The 25,420-nt window shown below is 39.1% G+C and overlaps 2 protein-coding genes across 2 annotated transcripts in view; both read left to right on the top strand.

The window, feature by feature from the left end:
* si:dkey-220o5.5 (actin filament-associated protein 1-like 2) overlaps window positions 1–23,409 on the top strand; it is a 32,724-nt gene extending 9,315 nt beyond the window's left edge. Inside the window, exons 7-16 of the mRNA XM_058636763.1 lie at window positions 2,409–2,588; window positions 3,590–3,676; window positions 9,255–9,324; window positions 9,455–9,687; window positions 9,991–10,100; window positions 18,377–18,494; window positions 20,745–20,832; window positions 21,393–21,559; window positions 21,872–21,982; window positions 22,095–23,409. Of these exons, the coding sequence (XP_058492746.1) occupies window positions 2,409–2,588; window positions 3,590–3,676; window positions 9,255–9,324; window positions 9,455–9,687; window positions 9,991–10,100; window positions 18,377–18,494; window positions 20,745–20,832; window positions 21,393–21,559; window positions 21,872–21,982; window positions 22,095–22,121 (1,191 nt within the window). The 3' untranslated portion in view covers window positions 22,122–23,409. The remainder of the gene's footprint in view (window positions 1–2,408; window positions 2,589–3,589; window positions 3,677–9,254; window positions 9,325–9,454; window positions 9,688–9,990; window positions 10,101–18,376; window positions 18,495–20,744; window positions 20,833–21,392; window positions 21,560–21,871; window positions 21,983–22,094) is intronic.
* Window positions 23,410–23,566: 157 nt separating this feature from the next.
* LOC131464330 (ras-related protein Rab-14-like) overlaps window positions 23,567–25,420 on the top strand; it is a 25,640-nt gene continuing 23,786 nt past the window's right edge. Inside the window, exons 1-3 of the mRNA XM_058636764.1 lie at window positions 23,567–23,720; window positions 24,178–24,236; window positions 25,374–25,420. The exon at window positions 25,374–25,420 is cut by the window's right edge and continues 7 nt beyond it. Of these exons, the coding sequence (XP_058492747.1) occupies window positions 24,185–24,236; window positions 25,374–25,420 (99 nt within the window). The 5' untranslated portion in view covers window positions 23,567–23,720; window positions 24,178–24,184. The remainder of the gene's footprint in view (window positions 23,721–24,177; window positions 24,237–25,373) is intronic.

Below are 25,420 nucleotides of genomic sequence, written 5' to 3'. Positions count from 1 at the left end.
GAGGATCATTATGAATTAAATGGGGAAAGGGAACGAGGGTCCCTCAACTCGTGATGGATATCTGTAACTCACAGTTTGCTGTACAGGAGCCGCCGGTAGTAAGAAACTCGGATTGGGGAGAACTCCTGTAAACTGGGGGGCATATGAAACAGGGGCTGACTGGGATACAGAGTATTGAGGTTGAGGCTGCTGCACAAGCTGGTGAGGCACATTATGATGCTGGTATGATACTACATTACTTGGATGGTATGCAGAAGGCCTTGAACTGGCTGATGGAGCTTGAGGTGTAGGGATAAGTGGAGGCTGCATTGCACGTGAGGGGGGCAGAGTCCCCTGAGCTGGTGGCCACTGACTGTGAGAGCCATAGCCAGCTAAGGCTATGCCAGCCCCCAGAGTTGGTACTGTGGGATATGTTTGGGGGGGGGGGGGCATGGGAAGAAGAGGCTTGTGGCATATGGGTTGGTAGCATTTGAGGAGGCATGCTAAGTGTTGGTTGAGACAAAGGAGGGTGAATTTCATGCTTGTGGGTAGAAGGGGCATCAGAAGATAGGGCTGATCTTACAGGCACATAGAGACCAGATTCTGAAGCTGTTGAGACTGAGCTTTGAGGCATATATGAGGCAGTTACTGGGTTTGGTGGTACATGAACTAATGAAACTGAAGGTAATGGACTTGAGGGCTCCTGCTGTCGAAACTCTGGCTCATGTCTCACAAAGGTAATTGAGGGAGGTCTCTTCTGTTCACGTTCTACAAAGGTGGAGGGCTTATGGACACAAGAAAAAAGTGTTTGGACTGATTGGGAAATCTTTCCAGGGTTTAACACAGGTCCTGATTCGGTTAGGTTAGGTTCAGATTGGGCTTTCTCACACTGAGCTCCTGTGTCAGTCGGTACAGGCTGGTTCCATTCATATGCTGCTTGAGATTCCTGGGATTGTATGCCAAACTCTTCCTCTGAATCTCCCTCTGAATAACTCTGTTCATATTGTTGAACTCTTCCAGTTAACTCTTGCACCATACTCCTCAACTGTGCTACTTCCTGTCTTAATAAAGCTGTGTCTGAAGTCTCTACTCCAGGTTCTGCACATGCTTTTGTTTGGGGGGGGGGGGGGGGGGGCTGCTGCCATGAATTTCGGTTTGGTAATCTCGTAGATATTTCAGTGGCACCCTCTGTCGCTGTGGCCTTCCTTCCTGTTGTCTGCCATCAGCGTCGTCCTCATCAGGTAAAACAGCATGTGGATCCATTTTCCAACATAGATATTCATCCAGCTCGAAGGACCATGAAAAAACTGTACACTATAGTGGCGGTGATTCACTGAACATCATATGTTGGGTGCACATTTAAACACAGGATCCAGGCAGCTTTGCAAGTTCCAATATTTTATTTGTAAACGGTAGTTGGTGATGAGGGGTAATGGTGGATGATTTTGTCTATATGAAAATGATAAAGGAAATATTACAATATAGAAAGTATCAAATATACAATAAGAAATTAAGTTGTCTTAGACTTACATCAATAATGCATCCACTCTTACTTTCCTCTCTTCAGCAAAGGATTAAACTCAGGAATAGCCAGTGTCCCTTTGTTCTCGTGGATTGTTTGGAGGGAAAAAAGGGGGGTCAAAGGGCGGAAGGGGCGGGTTATATAGGATTAGGGGCGTGGTCCAGGTAGGTGTAGCAGTGATGAGGCAGGTGAGGTGGAGACTTGGGATTTTAACAGGCACAATAATAATGGTGATGCTATCTATTATGATAGCAATAGCCTCAAAAACTGGATCTTGATCCTGCAACCTGCAAGATGAGGATACAGAGAGAGAGAGAGGGAAGGAAGGAAAGACACAAACTAGGGAGAGAAAGAGACAAGGTTAATGACATATAAAAAGTCATATTCATTCCCTGAGTGTGAGAGAGTGAGTGTGTGCACCACAGGAAAATCCCCCAGCAGTCTAGGTCTATAGCAGCATAACTAAGAGATGGTCTAGGTTTCCCTGAACCAGCTCTAACTATAAGCTTTATCAAAAGGGAAAGTTCTAAGTCTAACTTTAAATACTTTAAAACTGTCATTGGAAGCTGGTTCCACAGGAGAGGAGGAGCCTGGTAACTGAAGGCTCTTACAGACTCTGGGAACCACAACTGCACTTTGTACAGTTCCTCATCATTTATAAGTTTTTTGTGTTAAGTTTAGTGGCTTTTAACCTCTTTTTAACTTATCCTCAGTTCAGTTCATAGTGGGAGAAGAGAACTAAAATAGACAAACAGAAACAGGTGCATGGTTGCAGGTTAAGTAGACACGCAGTGGATGGTTTCACAGTCAGACCAAACCCCACTCTTCCAGACATGGTTACTTGTTGTTTCAAAAACTATGATGGCACTGGAAAAAAACTCAAATTAATGATTTATTTCTGTGTCAGTGTTATAAGTGTGCCCGAGACCTGCTACCACACCTGGAGCTGAGCCTGCTTGGCTGCCAGCTTGTCTACAAGTCAAAGAGCAACAGGAAGATCCAGCACCAGCTCAAACTGGTTCTACTGGGCTCAGAGACACTGGTGCTGGGATACAGTACCTTCCAGCAGGCCGACGAATGGAGGAAGGTCAGCAGCACACAAAACATCCAAAATTATTTATTTTCATGAATCAAAGTTCAACATACAGTACAATATAAAAAAAAAGATTAATTTAGAGGGATAGTGTAGCCTTGTGTGATTTGTGAGATTTTAGCCAATACTTTACTGTAATAAAAATGTAAGCCATCTTAAGTCTATATATTAAAATATTGTGTATTATTATAATATGTTTGCTGCTTTTTCTCACCATTGGACAGACTTTTCTGACTGGAAATGGTGGTTTGTAAAGTAAATAGAGGAAATCTATTTAGCTCATGGGGACACTTGAACTTAATGATGGAGGCAGCAGATGATAAACAATTCATGTGAGCTGTGATGTAAAATCACTGATATTCTCTATGTCAGGGGTCTCAAACTCAAATGACCTGTGGGTCAGGGGCCAGTCAAGTAAAAAAAATGCCCAACTTTTTTGGGAAAAGCAACAGTTACGGTGGACGTTATGAGCTCATATCATCAATATGCCGTATTAATTCCTTTTTTTTATATGTACTCTATTGCCTTGTGTGAGCTTTTCTGTCTTTTACTTCTTCTGTCTTTTATCCATTATTCTGTACAGCACTTTGGTCCACTATGTTTGTTTTAAAGTGCTTTACAAATAAAGTTGGACTGGATTGGATAATTTCAAAATATAAGTGGTTGTTTTAATATGCAACAATAAAAAAAAACATATGTATGATGCAAAATTAATCTATTCATTTAAAAATAAAAACATATAGAAATGACTTGTTACAAGTTGATATTGTTTGGAGGGCCACATGAAATTGATTGGAGGGCCACATGTGGCCCCCGGGCCGCCACTTTGAGGCCTCTGCTCTATGTACTGTGGAAAGTGACAAAAATTTCAGTTCAAATTAGTTTTTCTTCCACTTATTTTTTTCAGATACCATTTTCATACGTTCATATATTCTCCCTCAGGTTTTAATACTGTTTATGTCTATTTTCATGTTAATCAGCTGCTCTGTGTGCAGGTTATAGAGGAGGTGAGTGTCGGAGGCGAAGTGGAAATTGAACGTTCATCATCTCTGATCAAATTAGAGCAGCAGCTCTCCTGCAGGGTGAGAGTCACACAGACACACACACACGCGCGCACACACACGCGTATGGGGGCATTTTATGCCAGCACACTATACTAAAACGCCTTAACCGCGTCGCCTACGCCTGCATAAAGACTGAAAAATACACGTACAGGCACGCGTATCGTGAGTACACCAAATAATGAAGGGTTACGGGTGATAAGTGTCATGCCACGTGCGAACACCTGTGCACACGCTAGTCTCAATGTCAGTCAGTCAGTCATCATCTACCGCTTTATCCTCCACCAGAGGGTCGCGGGGGGTGCTGTGCCAATCTCAGCTACATCGGGCGATAGGCGGGGTACACCCTGGACAGTTCGCCAGTCCATCGCAGGGCCACACACAGATAGAGACAAACAACCATTCACTCTCACACTCACTCCTATGGTCAATTTGGAGTGTCCAATTTACCTATCCCCACATTGCATGTTTTTGGACTGTGGGAGGAAGCCGGAGTACCCGGAGAGAACCCACGCACACACGGGGAGAACATGCAAACTCCATGCAGAAAGGCCCTTGTTCCAACCGGGGCTCGAACCCGGGTCTTCTCGCTGCAAGTCGAGAGTGCTAACCACTACACCACCGTGTGGCCTAGTCTCAATGTACAAATAATTATTTAGTATTTAATTAAATTTAATATTAAAAAAACCAACAGTCCAGCACAGTATATACTGTATATAGATTACATGAGATATGTAGCAAATCCAAAATACATCCACATTAGTGATCTAAAAAGTCCTTGTTAGGTCCAGCATTTCAGGCAGTCGCACTCTGAGTTCCCAGGTATTCTAACACTAAACTAAACACGCTAAACTTTGCTGTAAAAAGGTCCTTCTGACCATCAATGCAAAATCTCAGTCTCTCCAGAGAGATGTAATCTTATATCAAAGACTCCCACAGATGTCTTGAAGGAGGTTCATCTCCCACCCAATTTGCCTTTCGGCCCAACATAAGCAAAAAATGCACCGTTTTCTTATGTGATCTTATTGATTCAGGGATACATCCCAATAGACACAATATTGGATTAGGCTGTAATTTTTGCTTGATTATTAGACTAACCTCATTGCATACAGTTTGCCAAAACCGTTGAATCTTTTCACATTCCCAGAGGCAGTGAAATCTTGTCCCTAAAAGAGTCTTACATTTTGGGCAGAGAGGCCCCCGCTTTATACATATATGGAGATATATAGACATTTTGTAAGATATTATATTGCATTTCTCTAAATCTGTTACATATGGATATTTTTGAAGGTATAAGTAAGATTTCCTCCCATATTTCAGCATCTATTGTTGTTTTCAATTGAGTCTCCCATGATTTCCGCAGGGATGATAGTCTGTCGGTATTCAAATGTTGCAGCTTCGAATAAAAGTTGGAGACAAAGCAACCTATTTGTAGATAATTCCAAGTACTACCCACATTAGTAATTAAAAAATTGTCTTTCACCATAATTGGTAGTTGGCTCCTGCATTTATCAAGTAAGTTGACAGGAGAATACGGTTTAGAGAAGGTTGCTTCGATCTCAAACCATGGTGGCTTTGGTTGAGCAGTCCATATTGAGATCATTCTGGCTTGCATTGAGGTTGTTTAGTTTGTAATGTTGGGGAGGGCCCATCATCCTTGTTCCTTTGGTAGTTGTAAAATATCTTATTTAATTTTAGGCTTTCTTTAGGCCCATATAAAGTCAGAGAAAGCTTTATTTATATCTTTAATGTTGTTTCTCTTCAGAGATATGAATAGCATAGATAGAGGATAAATAATTTGGGGGAGAATTATCATTTTAATAAGATTGATTCTGCCAAGAAAGGGTACAGGAAGCTTTTTCCAACTTAACATCTTGTCCTCCGTGTTTTACCTCCGTGTTTTACCATGGGATAACATTTCCATCATAAGGTTGACCAATTGTATGAGTTATTTAAACCCTGAGATATGTGAATCCATCTGGTGCCCAACGAAAGGGTTTTTTACAGTCAGGTTCATACTCCGAGAGGAAAACCGAGAGGCATGATTTCAGATTTTGTAAAATTAACCTTGTATCCAGAAAACTCTTTCACACAATTGATTAGCTCAGGTATTGAGTTTGGTGGGTCTGTTAATGTTGCGACTTTCTAACACTTTAACGTCGCTTGAGAGGAGATAGGTCCTGTATGTTTGTATGACGCGCTGCTGGTACAGAGGAGTCCAGGTAAGAACGTTTCAAGATGTTTAATGATAAACACAACAGCTACTACAGCGGCTATTTGGAAATACACACGCAGGTAAGATGTAAAAACGTGCACTGTTTGCGTATGTGTATCATAACTGAACAAAAGGCGGTCAACAAAAATTATGGCTACCTGACTCTCCTCTCTCCTCCCAGTGCAGGTGATTCAGCCCCTAATTATAACCTACGACTGCCATCTACGGTGCCCACGTGACCCAAACCCCACTTATCACCATGGCAACCATACCAAGCCAATGTAATCCCCAGCAAACAATGTGTGGCTCCTACAGTTAATGTCAGGAGGATATCATCCGCGTACAGTAGAATTTTGTGCTGTGCGAACAAAATCTGATTGAAAGCCAAATCTTTTCAACACCTTAAGCATGTATTTCCGCTCAATACGATCAAACACTTTTTCTGCATCCATCGTTACTATAGCACTTGGAGTTTGATGAAAATTAAGATGGTGAATAATATTAATCAAATGTCTTTTATAAACTCTGTTTGGTCTGCATTAACTATATCAGTCCCCACTCTTTCTAGTAGATTAGCTACTATTTTTGAAAGTATTTTTACATCCACTCCAAGTAGGCTAATCGGGCAATAAGAAGCACATCGTTTTGGATCTTTCCCTTTTTTGGGGATAACTATAATATGAGCCAAGTACCAGTACCCTGGACTTTTATCTGACTGGAGTGAGGAGATTGCTTTATCAATTTCTGTTATTGTAACAGGTCCCTCCAGCAGTTAGCAGGTAGCCATAGCGAGTTTAGTTTCCAGCATCTCCTCAATATTACGCGTCACCTGCTGAACCACTGTGCCACCGCTACTGGGGTTGGCTGACTCTTTTTTTCCGTGCTCGATGCAGGATTCTGGCTCTTCTTCGTTGGCTAGCTCTGGTTCCGGTCGCTGTCTGGGTTAGCTAGCGCTTCGCTAGCCATCGATTTGCTGCTCTTTTTCTGATTTTCTCTCTTTTTGGGCATAGTGAAAAAGTTTTCCAGTGTCATGTCCAACGTCTATGTAGGTTTAGCGATAGTTTCACCACAGTTTCAGCAATGGGTAAACCGAGAAATATTGTTTTAGTTAAATCCAGTGAGGAGACCGACAGTGGTGCATCTATCCTCCTTGGTGCATCACGTGACCCAAATTCTTTATTTTCATTAAAATAAAATTATTTATTTTAAATAATTATTTAAATAATTATTAATTAATTATTTTAATTATTTTAATTATTTTAATTATTTATTTATTTACAGAATAATTTCAGCTACTTAAAAATAAAAAATATCCTAACAGCTCTGATGGGGCTTGGGATTCATCTATTCATCTAAGTTATGCTTTCTTCTAAAAATCCCGTATGACCCTGAGACTATGTGTAACAGCTGATCTGTGTAGATAGGCTGCAGAACATAGAAAATTAATATCTGTCAGATCCTGATGATCCAGTGTACCATGTGCGTAAATTCGCACATGAAAAAAATTACTTTTATTTGAATTTTATATTATCATATTAGCTAAATAAATAACTTGATAAATACTAATGTTGCATTCTTTGTCATTAAAAACATAAAAAATATGGGCCTGGTTGTCAGAAGAGAGCTTCCCCCTTGTGTATAAAGACGCAAATGCCGTTGTTCACCACACAGGTGTTGAAAAGTGACAACGCATCACTCACTGTCTACCAGGGAAAAACACATGCAGATGACCAGTGGCAGTGTTTTGTAATATCCTCGACCTGGCTGCAATAAATGCCTCAGTTCTTCATAAAAAACATGCATTGATGACATGTAGTGGTGCGCGAGCCTCAACAGGAGCGGCAAGAGAGAAGTGAAATGATTTGATATACATATGTTAATTAAACAGTTTGAAGTTTAAAGAAATAGTTAATTTCTATTGAGTTATAAATGAAAACAAAATAAAAGGGGCTTTTATCTGTAATTTCAAGAGCGGATTCAATTTCTGTTCGTCAATTAACACATTTTCTCACTTATTAGAATTCACATTTGGCTTCCTCATCACCTGTATTCACATTACACATCTATTTATTTTCACTTTGTACTTTGATTATGGAAATGATATGCAAATTAATTATGAACGTTCAAAATGACCACTTTGGTATTTCCACTAGTTCGAGAGTTAATGATAAATTGATTAAAAATTTTAGAAGTGGTGGGGTCAAAATTGTTGATCATAAATAGTGCTGGGGACATGTCCCCGGCGTATCTGACGCCTATGTTCCCACTAGTGGTGATGTGGGCATATAATAATTGTAAATTATTGTCATAACATTTATACCATGGATATTATTTTAAACAGAGTAAGTCCCACAGCATTGTAAGTGGGCATTTGCGTGTTGTTATTCAGCATCGTTTTCTGTGTGCGTTTCTGGGACCTGTGTCCGTCTCATCATACCTGCGCTGTCATATGTATACTTTGCGTTCTGGCACCTTATGATTTACAAATTATGTGCTGGTTGTAGGCTATCCCTGCTCATATTGCTGTTGGTTATGTTTAACATGGTGATTACATGCTGCACGAATAGAGTAGAGGATGATAACATATATACGTACTGTAGGCTAATAATTGTGCCCCCCCCCCCCCGCATGCATTTCTTAGGCCCACCTTAAGACTGAGGTCTGGCGACGGGTCTGTACATTGAGACAAGCGTGCGCACAGGCGTCCGCTGCGTTCACGCGTGGCACGGCATGAATGACCCCTCGCTATTTGATTCCCACAAACACTACACAGTGTGTGCCTGTACGTTTGTAGAATTGTACTTAACAGTCACGCGTGGTCTTCATGTCATGTATTTGAGGCGTAGTTCACCCGTCAACAACGTGTGTGCAGCGTCTGCGTGGCGCCTACGTGACGCCCGTCTGTCCATTGAAAGTGAAAGTTTAAACACAGAACATTTAGGCTGCTTTTTTCTATTACTTAAAACTATACGTTTTAAAAAAAGGATATAAGGCACTCTATACTGCACATTCTTATCGCCTCTGTTATAAACAGAGGCGAATGTGCAGTATAGAGTGCCTTATATAATTTTTTTAAAGCACAACCTACAGGTAAACTGATGACATTTTTTTTTTATTTCCACCGAATATATAAACAAAAGAAAAAACTAAAACATTTTAAAATCGGATTGAATTTGTGAAATTTGGAAATATGTCACAATTTAAGATTTGCTTGGCTTGTTTTTAGGAACAAAAATAAAAAACGGTCTATCTTGTGACTTTAGCACAATTATCGTTAGTCCCTAAAACCTCCTGAACAAGACAAACAACAGCAGATGTGTGCCTATCTACCTGTTGCGGATTCTCCAGTTATAGAGAGGACTGTTATAAGGTATTTTTCTTCAGTCTAGTACAGTCCAAAGCCACTCTGAGGAGGAGAAATCTCCAGCTTGCGGCGGCCTCGACAAAGATAAAGGTACAGAAACATCACATGATATGTTGATGATATTCTTATTATATTATATTATATGTCTTTCTGTCAGATGCTGTCAATCATTCAGCAGTAAACATTGACCCCAGTGACCCATGTTCTTTGTACTTGACAGGTTTCCTGAACGTGCTGATGAACTGTCAGTGGCAGAGTTTACTGTGTCGTGTTGATGCCGGTTCACTCAACATGTTTGGAGAAGAGGAGGACGACAGAGGGGAGGCAAAGAGGGAGCGATCTCCTCAGTACACCATCCAGCTCAGAGGGTGTGAGGTGCGAGCCGGGCCTGACACTGACCACTCCTACAGGATCACATTGAGCATGCTCAGTGACCAGGTTGCTATGCTAGAGGTGAGGGGACACATTTGGTCAAACTGTACAGTACAGCTTCAAAGAGGGTTTTATTTTAAATTGCATATATTATATAAGACTAATATTGTATGAGAAATATCACTCAATATTACATTTCTCAGAGAAATACATTTAATATTCTTTGAGATTTAATATTTTAAATTAAGAATGTTTTTGTATCAAGAACTAAAATACAAGACAGAACACACTATGAAAATCAGAGTCACAGGAATGTCAAAATTCGGATGTTTAAGATGATATATTGATTCTCATGCACTTCCTTTTTCCATCTCTTTTTCTCAGGTCAGTAGTTCAGAGGAAAAGGAGCATTGGTTGAAGCTGCTGCAGGATGGATCTGACAGTCACACTCACCATAACAACAAAGCCCAGGAGCATACAGGTGCTGCTCTCAGGTGAGAATCTGCAAACATACTGTATATGTCCATGATGTAGGATTGCAGTCCTTCTTTTGACAAATATGTAGAATTGGTTTGTCTGTAGCCTCTTGTTCTTATGGGACATTTTAAAGCATTTTAGGACATTTTAGATTTAGCTATTGCTATAGGTCCATGGTTCTCAAACTGTGGTACCTGTAGCACCAGTGGTACACAAGCTTCATCAGGTGGAAAATCATAAATAACTTCCTACTGTATATATCAGGGAAAGGATCGGAGTGGAGCGGAGGAATTTTGACTGGAGTGTGTCGAAAATGAAAATAATGAAAAAATTAAATAATAATAATTAGAATCACCTTATCTATTCCAGTGTCTAAAGTATATGTGAGGAAGAGGAGGATGATGAGAGAGCAAATGATCTTATTGGTAATAAATCTGCCTCCTGTGAAAAGTCTGTAGCAAACAGACTTTTCTCTGCCTATTTACACCACTGTATTTTAACATTGGTGATAATGGTGTAAGTTCATGAGCTCAATCTTTTCTCAGGTGGTACTTGGTATAACATTTTTTGAAAAGCACTGCGTTAGGTATCAATAGTATTAGCAGCTGTTAGAGCTGAAACAATCAATTGAATCAATTATTAATCGATTACTAAATTAATCATGTGAGTATTTTCTTCATTTCTTTACCCTGGATAACAAAGAAATCATTAAAAGTTGTTTGTGGTTTGTGGACAAAACAAGACATTTGAGAACATCATCATTTCCAGGTTTGACCTATGCCAATCAACATTTTTTTTATGATTCAAACCTTATTGATTTTTAATTCTTACAACAAACAAATAAGGGCAAAATTAAAATACACAGCCGCATGCGTTGAGAACGAAATATCAGAGTAAGGCAACTAAAATAAAACAGTAAGAAAAAAAATAAAATAGAATTTTAAGAAAAAGAAAAAATAAATAAATAAAACAAGAATTAATTAAACAAATAATAATAAAAATGATATACACATATAAACACACATAAAAAATAAAATAGACAGTCCATGACAAGAAAAAATTAAACCAAGTGCGACATGTCGAGGATGCATAATAAAACAATAGATTTGGGAGTCCCAGGCCACCTTTCGCGATCGGCTTTTGCAGTTTTAATTACATTACATTACATGTCATTTAGCAGACGCTTTTATCCAAAGCGACTAATTATTGTTCTTTTACCATTCCAAAAAAACTTGTTACAGAGTTACAAAGTATTTTACGGGGATATTCAGTGGGAGAGACTGAAGTAGATATTTGACTCTGGCAGAAAAGTTCATCTTTATAATATTAACTTTTCCCCATAATGACAGATAAGTGGAGACCATCTTTCCAAATCTGTGCTAATTTTTTCTAAGAGTGGTTCAAAATGACATTGCACCGTTTTGTCTAATTGCCTAGGGCATAATATTCCCAGATACTTAATTAGGGGCCACTGGAATGATCTGGCTTGAAATAATGTTTTTGGGCAATACGTTGTCAAGGGGAGAGCCTCAGACTTCGTCATGTGAATGTATAACTGTGTTAGTAAGCAGGTTCCACGTCTTGTTTTCGCAAGTAAGACTGTCATGAACGCACAAAAGTGAAGAGCAAAAAGCAAACAAAAATAATAATTACAGAATAAACTGAGGTACATAACCATAACCATGTACAAACTGCACAAACACTGTGCACTATAAACCTTAAACAGTCCGTGATTGTCAGTAGAGCAATCCTGACAAAACCAAGTCCATCAGTAGCATCCTACCAAGTAACAATCCAGGAACAGTAAGCACCTTAAGTATATTCAACACCATTATTCATTTTTTTTAGATACAATATGGCATCGGGCGAGTGCTTAAATATGCACTAGGCTAACCATGTAAAGAAAATAATACTTAAAGTAATTTTCAAATCTCAACAGCCGATAACGTTACAGACTGCAGGGACCTCCATGTATAAGTGGGTACTTAAGAGAAAAAAGAGAGAACGGACATGTTAATTCCCACATATATGATCAGAGAGGTACCAGAGGACAAGTGGAAAGAGTGAAACCGGAAGGAGACTGGTGTGCTGGATCAATTACTCCACGTCCCCGGTCGACTGAGATGGTTCATGGGATTGTTGAATCAGCGGGTCCCCCCTTGCGCATCAACTCGGAGCATAACTGGATACTGAAGAACAAACTCAACTCCATGTTGATGTATTACTTTCTTACATTCTGTAACGAAGCACATTTCGTTACTTGTACATTTTGCACATTGTGGATAATCATGTTCTTTTGCACAATAACTGGAAGGTACATTAATAACAGCACTTTGCACTTTAGTCACAATAGCACTTTATTTGCTATAGTTTGCACAGTATATTTTGCACATTGTGTATTTGCACAGTTCTTACAGATATTTACATTACTCTATTGATTGAATACTTATCGAGTTATTTATTAGCACTCGGTGCTCGGCTCCGTCTGCAAGAGAGTAGAGCGGGGTTGAGCGCCGACAGAAAGATGTGTAATTGAACAGTGTGAAGCATGTGTAGAGTTTATGGTTGAATATGTGTGGCGCAATATCAGGTGGAAGAAGTGTGAAGGCTGTACGTGTACAAAGTTGTTTGTGTTAACACTTACATGTCCAGTCCGGTGTCTGCTCGGATTTCCAGCATTTCCTCAGGAAGGAAATGCTGGAAATACCCGCACCCTCGAGGGGATGGTTTATTTCCATTTCCTGAGTTGTCTCGCAGCCCTCAGGAAAGCCGACAAAGCCCAAATTATTGCGCCTATTCCAGTCCTCTATGTCATCCAGCCTCTCGCGAAGAGCCGTTAGCCTTCAGGTGGTTGTCAGACTCCTCCAAAAAGCCAAGTCTCCCCTCCACCTCACTAATCTGTGTCACAAGAGCTAGTTATTAGTTTCTCCTCCATTAACGAAGTGGCTTTGCGTATTTCTCCCAAGCTCTGAAGCTCACCCGATATTTGTTTCAGGACAGAATATCTTCAGCGACATTACCTGACGCACGGTCGCCGTCTACTACCTGAGTGAATTAGCATCGTTGCTAGCGCAGGCTCCCGGCATGGGGTCAGCCCTATGTTCCCACATTTCTAAGGATTTTTTTTTACAGAAAACTTTTGAAAAACTTGTTTACAATGCAGAATTTGTGCGACATCACCGGGCAGTCCAAGGAGGAGGCGATAGACCACCAATACCAGCGTTTCATGCAATCCGTTCAGCAATGCAGAGAGCCAGGTCTGAGGCAATGCCAGAGATCCCAGCCACTGTGGATGGAGTGGAGGTCACAGGCTCATGGGCCCAAACATGGGCCAAAGACTTTTTTTTGCTACGTGCTGACAACGATTGGGGCAAACTGGTGTTTGCAACTAATGAGAATCTGACCCTGCTGCAATAATGCAAAACAATTTAGGAGTTGCCCTCAACCATACAGACAGTGTTTTACCATATTGGGAAACCATCATGGCTTTGTACTGCCTCTTGTTCATGTGCTTATGGAACAGAGAACCATTGGACACTACAGGCAAGTACTCCAAGTGGCCATCCGACGAGTAACCCACCACAATTGGCGCCCTCAAGTTGTTGTCTGCGACTTTGAAAATGCCCTGAAGACAGCACTGGAAACAGAGTTCCCTCAAGCCACAGTTGGAGGTTGTTATTTTCATTTCAACCATTCCCTGTGAAGGAAGATACAAGAGCTCGGACCTTCCACTTTCTCTGGTTCAGATGAACATAGGGCCTAATCTTGAAAAAACTCTTAGAAATATGGGAACATAGGACTGTGGGAACATAGGCACGCTCTCACTGACATGACCGCAGTGTTTTTAGGGTTCTGTCGGACTGAGCCTTTCAGCCTGCTCATCGTTTTTTCCCAAGCACTTCCCATCCTAGACCAGTTTTGGGTAGGGATATGCCTACTATATATGTGACTGACAGATAAATGTATAAGATGCCTCGATGGAGCACTCGGTTAAGCAGCCATTATCTTAAGCTTCACGGGACATCTCCCAATCAACATTTTTTAAGGTTTTATGATATTTTATGGACCAAACGATTAATCAAGAAAATAATCGACAGATTCATCGATTATGAAAATAATCGTTAGTTGCAGCTCTAGCAGCTGTTTATCTACTGTACATAGGCTACCCATTGATCCTAGGGGCAGCGTAAGCTTCAAACTTAATTCCTTTACTCAACCAATAAATTCTGTGTGAAAACACCAAAAATATTAACTCTTTCTTCTAGTTTTAGTTAACTTCCTTTACTTCTAGTACAGTTAGGCTGCTCACCAGTTGGCCCCCACTAGACTCATAATATGAGTGGTCTCTGACTTTATGGTATAGCACCCTGCAGTCTTCAGGAGTTTGAATTTTCTGCATTCAATTCAATTCAATTCAATTCAATTCAATTCAATTCAATTTTATTTGTATAGCGCCAAATCATAACATACATTATCTCAAGGCACTGTACATAGACAACATCAAGGAGAGCAGAGAACCCCAACAGTTCACACAATGAGCAAGCACTGGGCATCAATGGAGAGAAAAAACTCCCTCTTAACAGGAAGAAATCTCTGACAGAACCAGGCTCAGAGATGTGCAGTCATCTGCCTCGACCAGTTGGGGTGAAAGGAAAATGGGGGACAGAGGAGAAGTGGGGGACAGAAAGGGGGGAGAGAAAGGACAAGAGGGAGATGAGGTAGAGACAGAAGAGAGAGAGAGACCAGGAGCAGATACACAACAACTGTATCAAGTTACAAGTTTATACAGTCAACGATATCGACTTTTAATCATAGCACAATAATAATGGTGATGATATGTATGATATGGATAGCCTCGAAAACTGGATCTTGATCCTGCAACCTACAAGATGAGAATACAGAGAGAGAGAGAGGGAAGGAAGGAAAGACACAAACTAGGGAGAGAAAGAGACAAGGTTAATGACATATAAAAAGTCATATTCATACCCTGAGAGTGACATGTGCGTGCACCACAGGAAAATCCCCCAGCAGTCTAGGTCTATAGCTTGGTCCAGGTTTCCCTGAACCAGCTCTAACTATAAGCTTTATCAAAAAGGAAAGCTTTAAGTCTAACTTTAAATACAGAGAGAGGCTCCAGCTCCAGAACTGTCATTGGAAGCTGGTTCCACAGGAGAGGAACCTGGTAACTGAAGGCTCTGCCTCCCATTCTGCTCTTACAGACTCTGGGAACCACAAGTAAACCTGTATTTTGTGACCTAAGTGGTCTGTTAGGGTGATAAGGTAAGACTAGGTCTTTCAGGTATGAAGGGGCCTGACCATTAAGTGCTTTGTACGTGAGGAGGAGGATTTCAAATTGAATTCTAAACTGTACGGGGAGCCAGTGTAGAGAAGTTAACACTGAAGTTATATGCTCTCTCTTTCTAGCTCCTGTCAGAACTCGTGCTGCAGCATTTTGAATTAACTGAAGGGTTCTAACAGACTTGTTGGAACATCCTGATAATAAGGAGTTACAGTAATCTAATCTAGATGTAACAAAAGCATGAACTAGTTTTTCAGCATCCTGTAAGGACAGAATGTTTCTAATTTTCATAATGTTCCGCAGGGGGAAGAAGGCTGTTCTGGAAATTAGTTTTATGTGTGAATCAAATGACATTTCCTGGTCAAAAGTAACTACAAGGTTCCTCACAGTGGAACTGGAAGCCATGGTGATGTCATCTAAAGTGACAATGTGATCAGAAAGTTTTTCTCTGAGGTGTTTAGGGCCGAGTATAATGACCTCAGTTTTAAAAAAAAAAAAGAGTTTAAAAGTAGAAAGTTACAGGTCACCCAGGACTTAATGACTCTGAGACATTCCTGGAGTTGAACAACCTGATTTATTTCATCCGGCCTCATTGATAAATATAGTTGTGTGTCATCTGCATAACAATGAAAGTGTATGTTGTGCTTTCTAATAATGTTCCCTAGAGGAAGCATATACTGTATAAGGTAAAAAAAGTATAGGCCCAAGCACTGAGCCTTGTGGAACTCCACAATTAACTTTTGTTTGTAGTGAGGCTTTATCATTAACATGAACAAACTGGAATCTATCAGATAAGTATGATTTAAACCAGCAGAGGGCAGCACCTGTGATACCAAGAGTCTGCTCCAATCTCTGCAGTAGAATATGATGATCAATGGTGTCAAATGCAGCACTAAGATCTAACAGGACAAATAAAGAGACTAGACCATTATCTGAAGCCAAGAGAAGGTTGTTAATAACTTTAACTAGCGCTGTTTCTGTGCTATGGTTTAATCTAAAACCTGACTGAAAATCTTTAAACAGGCCATTAATGCGCAAATATTCACATAATTGATTAGCAACTGCCTTTTCTAAGATTTTAGAAACAAAGGGAAGATTAGATATAGGTCGGTAATTAGCTAAAATATCTGGGTCAAGGGTCGCTTTTTTGAGAAGGGGTTTAATAACTGCCAATCTAAACGTATGGGGCACATATCCAGTTAATAAGGATAGATTAATTTGAGTTAATATTGAGCTGTTAATTAAAGGAAACACATCTTTAAACAGTTTGGTGGGGATAGGATCTAACTGACAGGTTGATGGCTTGGATGATTAACCTAATGATGTTAACTCAGGGAGATCTATAGGGGAGAAACTGTCTAACTGTGCACCTGGTGCTTCTAAAGCTCTTGTGCTAGAAGATGAGTCAGTCCCAATATGAGGGAGGAGATGATCAATTATTTTTTCTCTGATGTTATTTTATTCACAAAAAAGTTCATAAAGTCATCACTGCTCAGTGTTAAAGGAATAGATGGTTCAGTGGAGCTGTGGCTCTGTGTCAGCCTGGCTACAGTGCTGAAAAGAAATCTATGATTATTCTTATTTTCTTCAATTAAAGAAGAGTAATAGGCAACTCTAGCTTTGTGTAGGGCTTTTTTGTAAGCTACAAAACCATCTTTCTAGGTTATATAAAATTCCTCTAGATTATTGGAACGCCATTTTCTTTCTAATATAGGTAACGCCTGTTTAAGAGTGCGAGTATTGGCGTTAAACCATGGTGCTCGTCTCATCTGATTCACCACTTTCTTTTTTAGAGGGGCAACGCTATCTAATGTAGTACGCAGTGAGGCTGCTGTACTATCAACAAGGTTATCTATGAGGGCGGGAGTAAAATCCCAAAAGGTACCTTCAGATGTACTGATATATGGCACCGAGTTAAATAAAGGTTGCACTGTCTCTTTGAATGTATTAATATTATTATCAGACAGGCACCGGCTGTAGCTGTATTTCTTATTTATGTTATTGTAGTTCATTATTGTACAATTAAATTTGAGTAGATAATGATCAGTAAGGAGAGGGTTTTGAGGAACTATGTTTAAGTTATCAATATCAATACCATAAGTTAAAACAAGATAGAGGGTGTGACTAAGGCAATGAGTTGGTTTATTAACGTGTTGAATAAAACCAATTGATTCCAATAGCGAGTTAAATGCGCAGCTAAGACTATCACGGTCAACATCTACATGGATGTTGAAATCCCCTACAATTATGATTTTATCTGTCTTAAGCACTAACTCGGATAAGAACTCAGATAACTCTGATAGGAACTCTGAATAAGGTGCAGGTGGACGCTTAACTGTGACTATCATAATTGGTGTCTGTGATTTCCAACTAGGATGAGATAGATTAAGAATGGCTTTCAAACGATGAATATCCTGGTTTGGGTTTGGGATTAATTAATAATCTCGTATTAAAAATGGCTGCTACACCTCCTCCTCGGCATGAGCTTCTAGGAATATGGGTATTAGCATGAGTGGATGGAGTTGACTCATTTAGACTAACATAATCTTCTTCATGTAACCAAGTTTCAGTTACACAGAATAAATCAATACAATTGACAGAAATTAGATCATTTATTAAAACAGATTTTGAGGAGAGTGACCTTATATTTAATAGTCCACATTTAAAAGTGGTATTATTTGACTCTATTTTATTGTTGGTATTAATCTTTATTAAGTTAGAATGTCTAACTCATCTTCTGTTTGTTATTGATTTATTTACTTTATTTACTTTAGTTTTTAGGTCAAGGGATAGACACAGTCTCTATAGGGTTTTTAATTGGTGATTACTAGAAAATAAGCACAGAGAAGCATGAAAGACTGCAACTCTGTGTCCTGGTCTCAACTCTGGATTGTCATTGTATTGTTTAAGTCCAAAACCCAAAAAATATGAACTTGGCATTTTCATATATGACTTGCTTTCCTTCTGTAATTTTTGTAATTTTTCTGTCTGTAGCGGGCTACAAACTCGGAGTTTTCCTACTTCCAACACTTACATGGATGAGCCTTCCCACCTGAGTGGACATGGTCGGGACCAGCCAGTCTACTCCAACACGTCCATACTGGAACACATGGTATACATATGTAAAACGTCAATGGTATTGGTGTTAGGCAGCACAGGAGATCATTAAGCAGAACAGAAAGGTGCAATCGGCTTTTTTGGCGATTTTGGTGAATTCGCACCAATGGTATTTGAACAAATTTATCCTACAGTTTTCGTGCGATATCTTCAAACTTGAGATAGGGGGCGCCAAAGTTGACGAAAATTCTGATGTTTCGCATCAGACAAACGAAACTCTTATAACTTTGCAAAGGAAGGTCCGATCCGAACCAAACTTGCTATGATTGATGATGGGCCATGGCTGTTTGAAAACAGCACCTCCTTGTGGTGAAAGAAAATACACAAAAATAAAGTTTATTCACGATTTTGGGAATAACTTTTACACAGATCATCGTATCAAACTCAAAATTGGTGAAAACACTCAAAACACAAGGTAGATGATGCGTAATCAATATGACGACAAATCGTTTAACGGTGTTGCCATGGTAACGATGCAAAGTCGGATTTTTGCGACAAAAAAACAAACTGCTACAACTTCGCGAATCCTGGTCCGATCTGAACCAAACTTGCTAGGATTGATGATAGTCCGGCCCTAAAGACGTCTATATGAAAATATTCACTTTCAAAAACAGCACCCCCTGGTGACAGCAGACAATATGACAGCCTGTATTTCAATTAACTCGTCCTAGAGCTTTTCTGCGATCACCTTCAAACTTAGTGAGATCACTGTGGACAAGTTGAGGATCGAAAGTTATCATGGCGTACAAGATACGGGGCGCCAAAGTTAGCGATAATTGTGATTTTTCACAACAGACAATGAAACTCTTATAACTTTGTGATGGAAGGTCCTATCCCAACCAAACTTGCTATAGTTGGTGATGGTTAGTTGCTGAAGACGACTATGCGTTTTCATATATGACTTGCTTTCCTTCTGTAATTTTTGTAATTTTTCTGTCTGTAGCGGGCTACAGACTCTGAGTTTTCCTACTTCCAACACTTACATGGAGATTCACTTTCAAAAACAGCGCCCCCTGGTCACAGCAGACAATATGACAGCCGGTATTTCAATTAACTCGTCCTAGAGCTTTTCTTTTTTGAAACTTGATATGGGAGTTACCGAACCTTCCCTGAACACGTTTACGGACATGTAAACAGGAAGTGCCCTCTAACTTTGCCATACATTGTCCGATCTGCACGAAACTTTATATGTAAGTTAAGGGACCTTCCCTGAATATGTATACGGAGACGCGTTGACCAAACAGGAAGTCGGCCATTTTAAACAGGAAGTGCCCTCTAACTTTGCCATACGTTGTCCGATCTGCACGAAACCTTATATGTGACACCAGGGACCTGTCCTGAACATGTCTGCAAAAGATGACCTCCCAACAGGAAGTGGAATGCCCAAATCAGGAAGTAAACTCTATCATTGTCCGATTTGCACAAAACTTTATATGTAAGACAAGGGAACTTCCCTGAACACATTTACGGACACACATTTGACCGTTAGGGCATGTGGTACTAGTTTGAATTATTACATGTTTAGTTTAAAGAAGTAATAATTATTAAATAAATTATTTTATTATATTATATTAGTAAGTAGTATACTATTATAAAAGTATACATATATCTCATGCCATTCTGTATCCTGAGTTTTAGTAGCCCATATATTGATTTAACATAAATACATAAATAATGTGTGTGTATGTATTCATTGCATCTTTCTGTTCTGTTTAATGTTATTTGAAGCCCATGGTTATAATTGTTCATAAATATGCAGTGTCATAATAACTACATCTCTGACGTTTATATCAAACCAAACTGTTTGAAAATTGGTAGAAAATTGAGCAAGTTATGGTTATTTAAAAAGTCCATGTACCACTACAACACATGTTATGGGTGAGCGAGCTGACTGTGGTAAGATGGCCGCCTTGTGCGGACGTTCGACACCCCGACGTAAGACATCTACCCTTTATATATATCTATGGTGGCACAGGTCAGTGTGGTAGGTGGGGCATTATGGGAGGATAAGGGTTAGTGATGAGAAGGATTTCAGATTCTTTGTTGGAGCTTTAGCGTGTGGTCTCTGAGCAGGAGTGAATAGAAGGGCAACTGAGTTTTGAATATATTTAAGGTTATTGAGGATTTTGGTAGATGTTTCATAAAGAATCCTGTTCCAGTAGTCCAGTCATAAGGTGACAAAGGCATGGATGAGGCAGGAGTGAAGACAGGCAAAGATGACATGGTGTTCTCTTTGTACTTGCAGCTCCAAACGTCACAGGATTCAGTTCGCTGCAGCTCTGTGTCATCCAAAGATTCAGTGACCTACAGCAATGCAGTTTTCACTTGCCACAGTGAGTCACATAAACACCTGCTAAACACACAGGTAGATTTATGAACACTGAGGACCACTGACAGCTCTTCAGCCAGCAGTGACCACAAAAATATTTAGCATTTTGTAATATTTTAAATACACATGGCCTCACTTTTCCTCCCAAGGTTCTATTGTTTGTTAGAGACAAACAATGGAACTTTGGTATCACCAGACTCCAAACCTCTGCCCATAGTGTTGTAGGGGGCTGTTCCAGATGATTAAAACCCAACCATTAACTCCTGAACTACTGCACAAACAGCCTCAATGTACTGTGCTGCTGTCCTTATTTCTACACCGTTTACCTACTGATCCTTTTGTTACCTACTCCTGTATCTGCCCCCTTATCAAGATCTGGACCAAAATTAAATGGGTTCTTCCTTCCCATACCCCATCCTTCTACAGATTTTTGTGAAAATATTGTATGTTCATGTCATTTTTTCTGTAATACTGCTAATGGTCAACCAAAACAATAAAAAAAAGTGAGTTTGTTTACTTTCACATACTTCAGTTGTATGGTTGATTTTGTGTTACTGTCTTCAGACAGGAAGGCAGGTGAGATGGAACGTAACGTTCAGAAGCTGGAACTGACTGGTAAGAGGCCTGTGCAGCTGAGAGCCGGCTCGGAGATGAACCTTGCATCAGCAGGGAAACAAAACAAACGCACCTCTTTTAGACAGTCACTGGCTGTCTGTACAGAGCGTGCTCAGGTGAGAGGGCCACCACAGCAGGACACCTACCCTTCATATGACTTCTTCTTAAGTCATTGCAGCAGAAATGTATTAAATACCCTGACAAGGACACTTATCCCAAAGTACCATCAGATAAATGAACAAAATATAAACTAAAATGAATTAGGTGTTGTATATCCACAAAGGTGTCAGTCACTCCTTGAGTATTTATTGGTTGAGTATTTATACATTTTCTCCACTGACTACTGCTAAAACTTCTGCTGCTATTTGCTGACCTCTGCCTGTCTGTGTTGAACTTTTCTGGTCTGTGCTGTTTTTCTCTTGTTACAGGTGGGTTTCCTGAATCCTCTGCTGCGACGGACGGCCTCAGCTAAAAACTCTCTGAGACGAGCTCCCTCTGCACTGTTCATTGAACATGGGAAGGTTTTCCTGAGAAGGAAGGTCAGATAAACACAGAACCTGCTTGGACTTTGAAACATTACTATTAGTAGTAGTAGTAGTAGTATTAATATTAGTTGTTATTATTCAATAATTGTGGAATTTGTCTTCGCAGGAGTGGGAAACCAAAGCTACTACTTGACACCAGCTGATCGTCTAATTGTTTGTGTCTGTTTTGTGTTCTTTACAAATGTTTTTTGTAATTTTGTATTTCTTTGTTGTTATTTGTGTGTCTCACTGTGGTAATTTGACATCTCTTTGTAGTCTCCTTGTAGTAAAATAGTTGTTTTGTGTCTTTTTGCAGTGGTCTAGTTTAATTTTGTTTGTCTTTGTTTTCTGTCTCTTTGATACCAGATATCAGAAATCCATTCTCCTACACAGCAATAGACAAATATGGCAGAATGCTGAGCAGTGTACTTAGGTTTTTTTTTTTCTGTTTGTGTTCAGTATCAACATGCTTTCTGTATCACCAGAATATTTTGCTCACAAACTCAGCAGCGGCATTGAGAAAAAGTTTCTTTTTCCCTGCTCCTTCTCTGTGATTAATCACTGGTATGAATTTCAAGAACCATGTTTATTTAAATTTATTTTGTTATATCCCACATCATTATTGATATTGTAATGACCTGCATATTATTGTAATCTGTACATATTACTTTGAATCAGTCTATCCCTATCACTTATTCGTATAATTTTTCTACTGATTGAATTTTACAATCTCAGGGGAATGTTTCTGTTGATGTTGGAATAAATGCTGAACACTGACCTGTAACATCAAAAACTGTACTTGACAATATATCACTCGAAACAAGAGCCTTAAATGTGACCTTTGTGTTATCAGCCACGTTGTGTAAAATAAAAATAATGTCAAAATAATAATACATTTAAACTGCAGTCACCAAACATCATCAGGAACATTGATTGTGTTGATTGTAAAGAGAAATGGTCAATCTGTTCTTAATCTGTATCTTAAATTCTCTTATTTGTAATTTTTATGCACCATATTAACATGTAATAAATGTGTCTGTGTGTACATTACAGGTATCTAACCATTCAGTACACATTTATATTTTTGATTGATTATATTGAAGATCTTTGAGAGTTATAACAAGCAAATCTTTACTCTGGGACACAGGTGATTGCCTACATTGTTAGCCCTATTTCAACCCTTGTTCTTTGATTGTATTTATGTTTGTTAAAGACTAATTTCTTCACTACAATTAACAATTAAGTTGTTTTTGTTGTTGTTTTTTAATAAAAAATACATAATACATAATTTAATATACCATTCTTCTTAGAAATCTTACAGCAGAATACGTCTGAGAATCGTCAGATTTTAATTAAAAATGTTCCTAGTGTCAATGCTCTTTGATAGTTGTCCTTTTTCGAATTCCAAACAAAGATAAAACGAAAAACACCGCTTCAAGGGTCTGCAGGCAGACTGTATCAAAGTGCACCTTTTATATTAAACATTTCAAATATAAATGTTAACGTTCAATAAAACATTACAATTTTGAAGAAAATAAATCACCTTTTTAGTCGTTTAAATTTAACCACCTAGTGGCGGTCGAAATCTGTCGCCGTATTTGTATCTCCTTGTTTCATAGCCGCTGAAGAAGAATCGCGGAAGCGGGGGAAGGGTTCCTGACGGCTCAGCAGGCTAACCAACTCATAAAGATAAATATCTGCATAACCAGCTGTTTAACTCGGGTTACATATAAGATAGACACCCAAACCGAAGGTAAAATATCCGTGTTTATAGCACGCTGACCTCCTGATTTATTATGTGACGGTGTTGTTGTGAGCCTTGATGAATGTGGCCTCCTGGTGTTAGCATTTAGGCGTAGACAGAAGCACAGTCTTAGCCGGTTAGCCACGGGGCTATGGTAGCAGACGGAATTTAGAAGTTTTGCAAGGAAATGGCGATTGCACGACGAGGGTTAATAGTCGTGCTTAACAGGGCTGTTCTTATTCTTCATGACTGTCACGGTGTTTAACGCTGCGTGTTAACACCGAGCTTGGCGTATAGCATTAGCTGTGTGTTAGCTTAGCCTATCTGCTTCCCTTTGTGTGTCCTGTTGAACATTATGTTGGACATAAGACAAGCAGATAGGGTTTGGATCTCTTGTTGAAGCTTAAATTGTTAGTTTAAAGACAACGTTTGTCCATGTCTCCCCCTCCACCCTTCCACCTCATAGAATCAAGATGACAGCCGCACCTTATAACTACTCCTACATCTTCAAGTACATCATCATCGGTGAGTATATGATTCAGCCGTTACTTTACTAACCGAACCAATGCCACACTGTGGCCACACTACTACTCTGTTAAAAAGTAATAAATAAAATAATTGTGTAAAAGTCGTGTCATTTCATTATAATACTTAGATTATTATAGTCAAATGCTTTAGGGTCAGAGTCAGCATTGCAAGTGGTTGAGTTGGAGCTAATTATTTGACGAACGGCTGTCAAATAATGTATCAGTTCCCATTGTCACACACCAGTATTAAGTCTGATAAGTTTTATATTCAAAATAAAAAACTATTATACACTTAAACCAGTTCATTGAATTATGTCAAACCAACTGTGCAACGCAGATAGTTATATCCCTCATGTATCACAAGGCTTGTTTTTGATAAATATATTTTTTATGATTTTTTTTATGACTTTTTGCTTAACAAATGTAATATGCTTCCTTATCTTTTGACCTAGGGATGTCAAACCACTTGTGCAATGTACAGACTAATATCCCTCATGTATTGCAAGGCTTGTTTTTGAATAATATATTTTTTATGAATTTTTTTATGACTTTTAGCTAACATTTTTTAACTTAAATCTATTATGCTTCTTTATTTTTTTCCCCGGCAGTGTGATTATTTTGACAGGAATTGTGATTGCGATATGATTCACAATATCAGAGGAAATGGTAATTTTTACATCATTATTCTCGTTTTCATTCAAAAATATATTCAAAATTATATTTGATATTGATAGTTGATATTAATGCAGATCTGTGAGGAACAAAGATGTTCCCTTCAGTCAGTAGAATAAGATGTGTAGGTCAAAACAATAATAATCTAAAATTATATTTCGACACACATTTTGGTTTTAACAAATATAATATTGCATCTTCTGCGATCTGAAAATTGCAGTACGTCATATTGCGATTTTTTTGATTAATTGTCTTCTAAAAAAAAAAAAGTAACTGCAGCTTAGGGCCATGAATAGTGTAGTTTTTGGTGGTGTCCACCAAAGAAAATCAAAGTTCACAAAGAGAAATTAATAAAAACAGGTGGTTAAATAATAATACAGCATTCTACAAATTAAACTTTAAACTTAAAAATGTGTTATCTTTCTGATCTGTTTTATAATTATCATTATTTATTCCTCTCCAGGTGATATGGGAGTAGGGAAATCTTGTCTGCTGCACCAGTTCACAGAG

Source organism: Solea solea, chromosome 8 (genome assembly GCF_958295425.1).
Source record: "Solea solea chromosome 8, fSolSol10.1, whole genome shotgun sequence".
In the NCBI taxonomy this organism is placed as follows: Eukaryota; Metazoa; Chordata; class Actinopteri; order Pleuronectiformes; family Soleidae; genus Solea; species Solea solea.
This window is presented reverse-complemented; position numbering and strand designations above follow the sequence as displayed.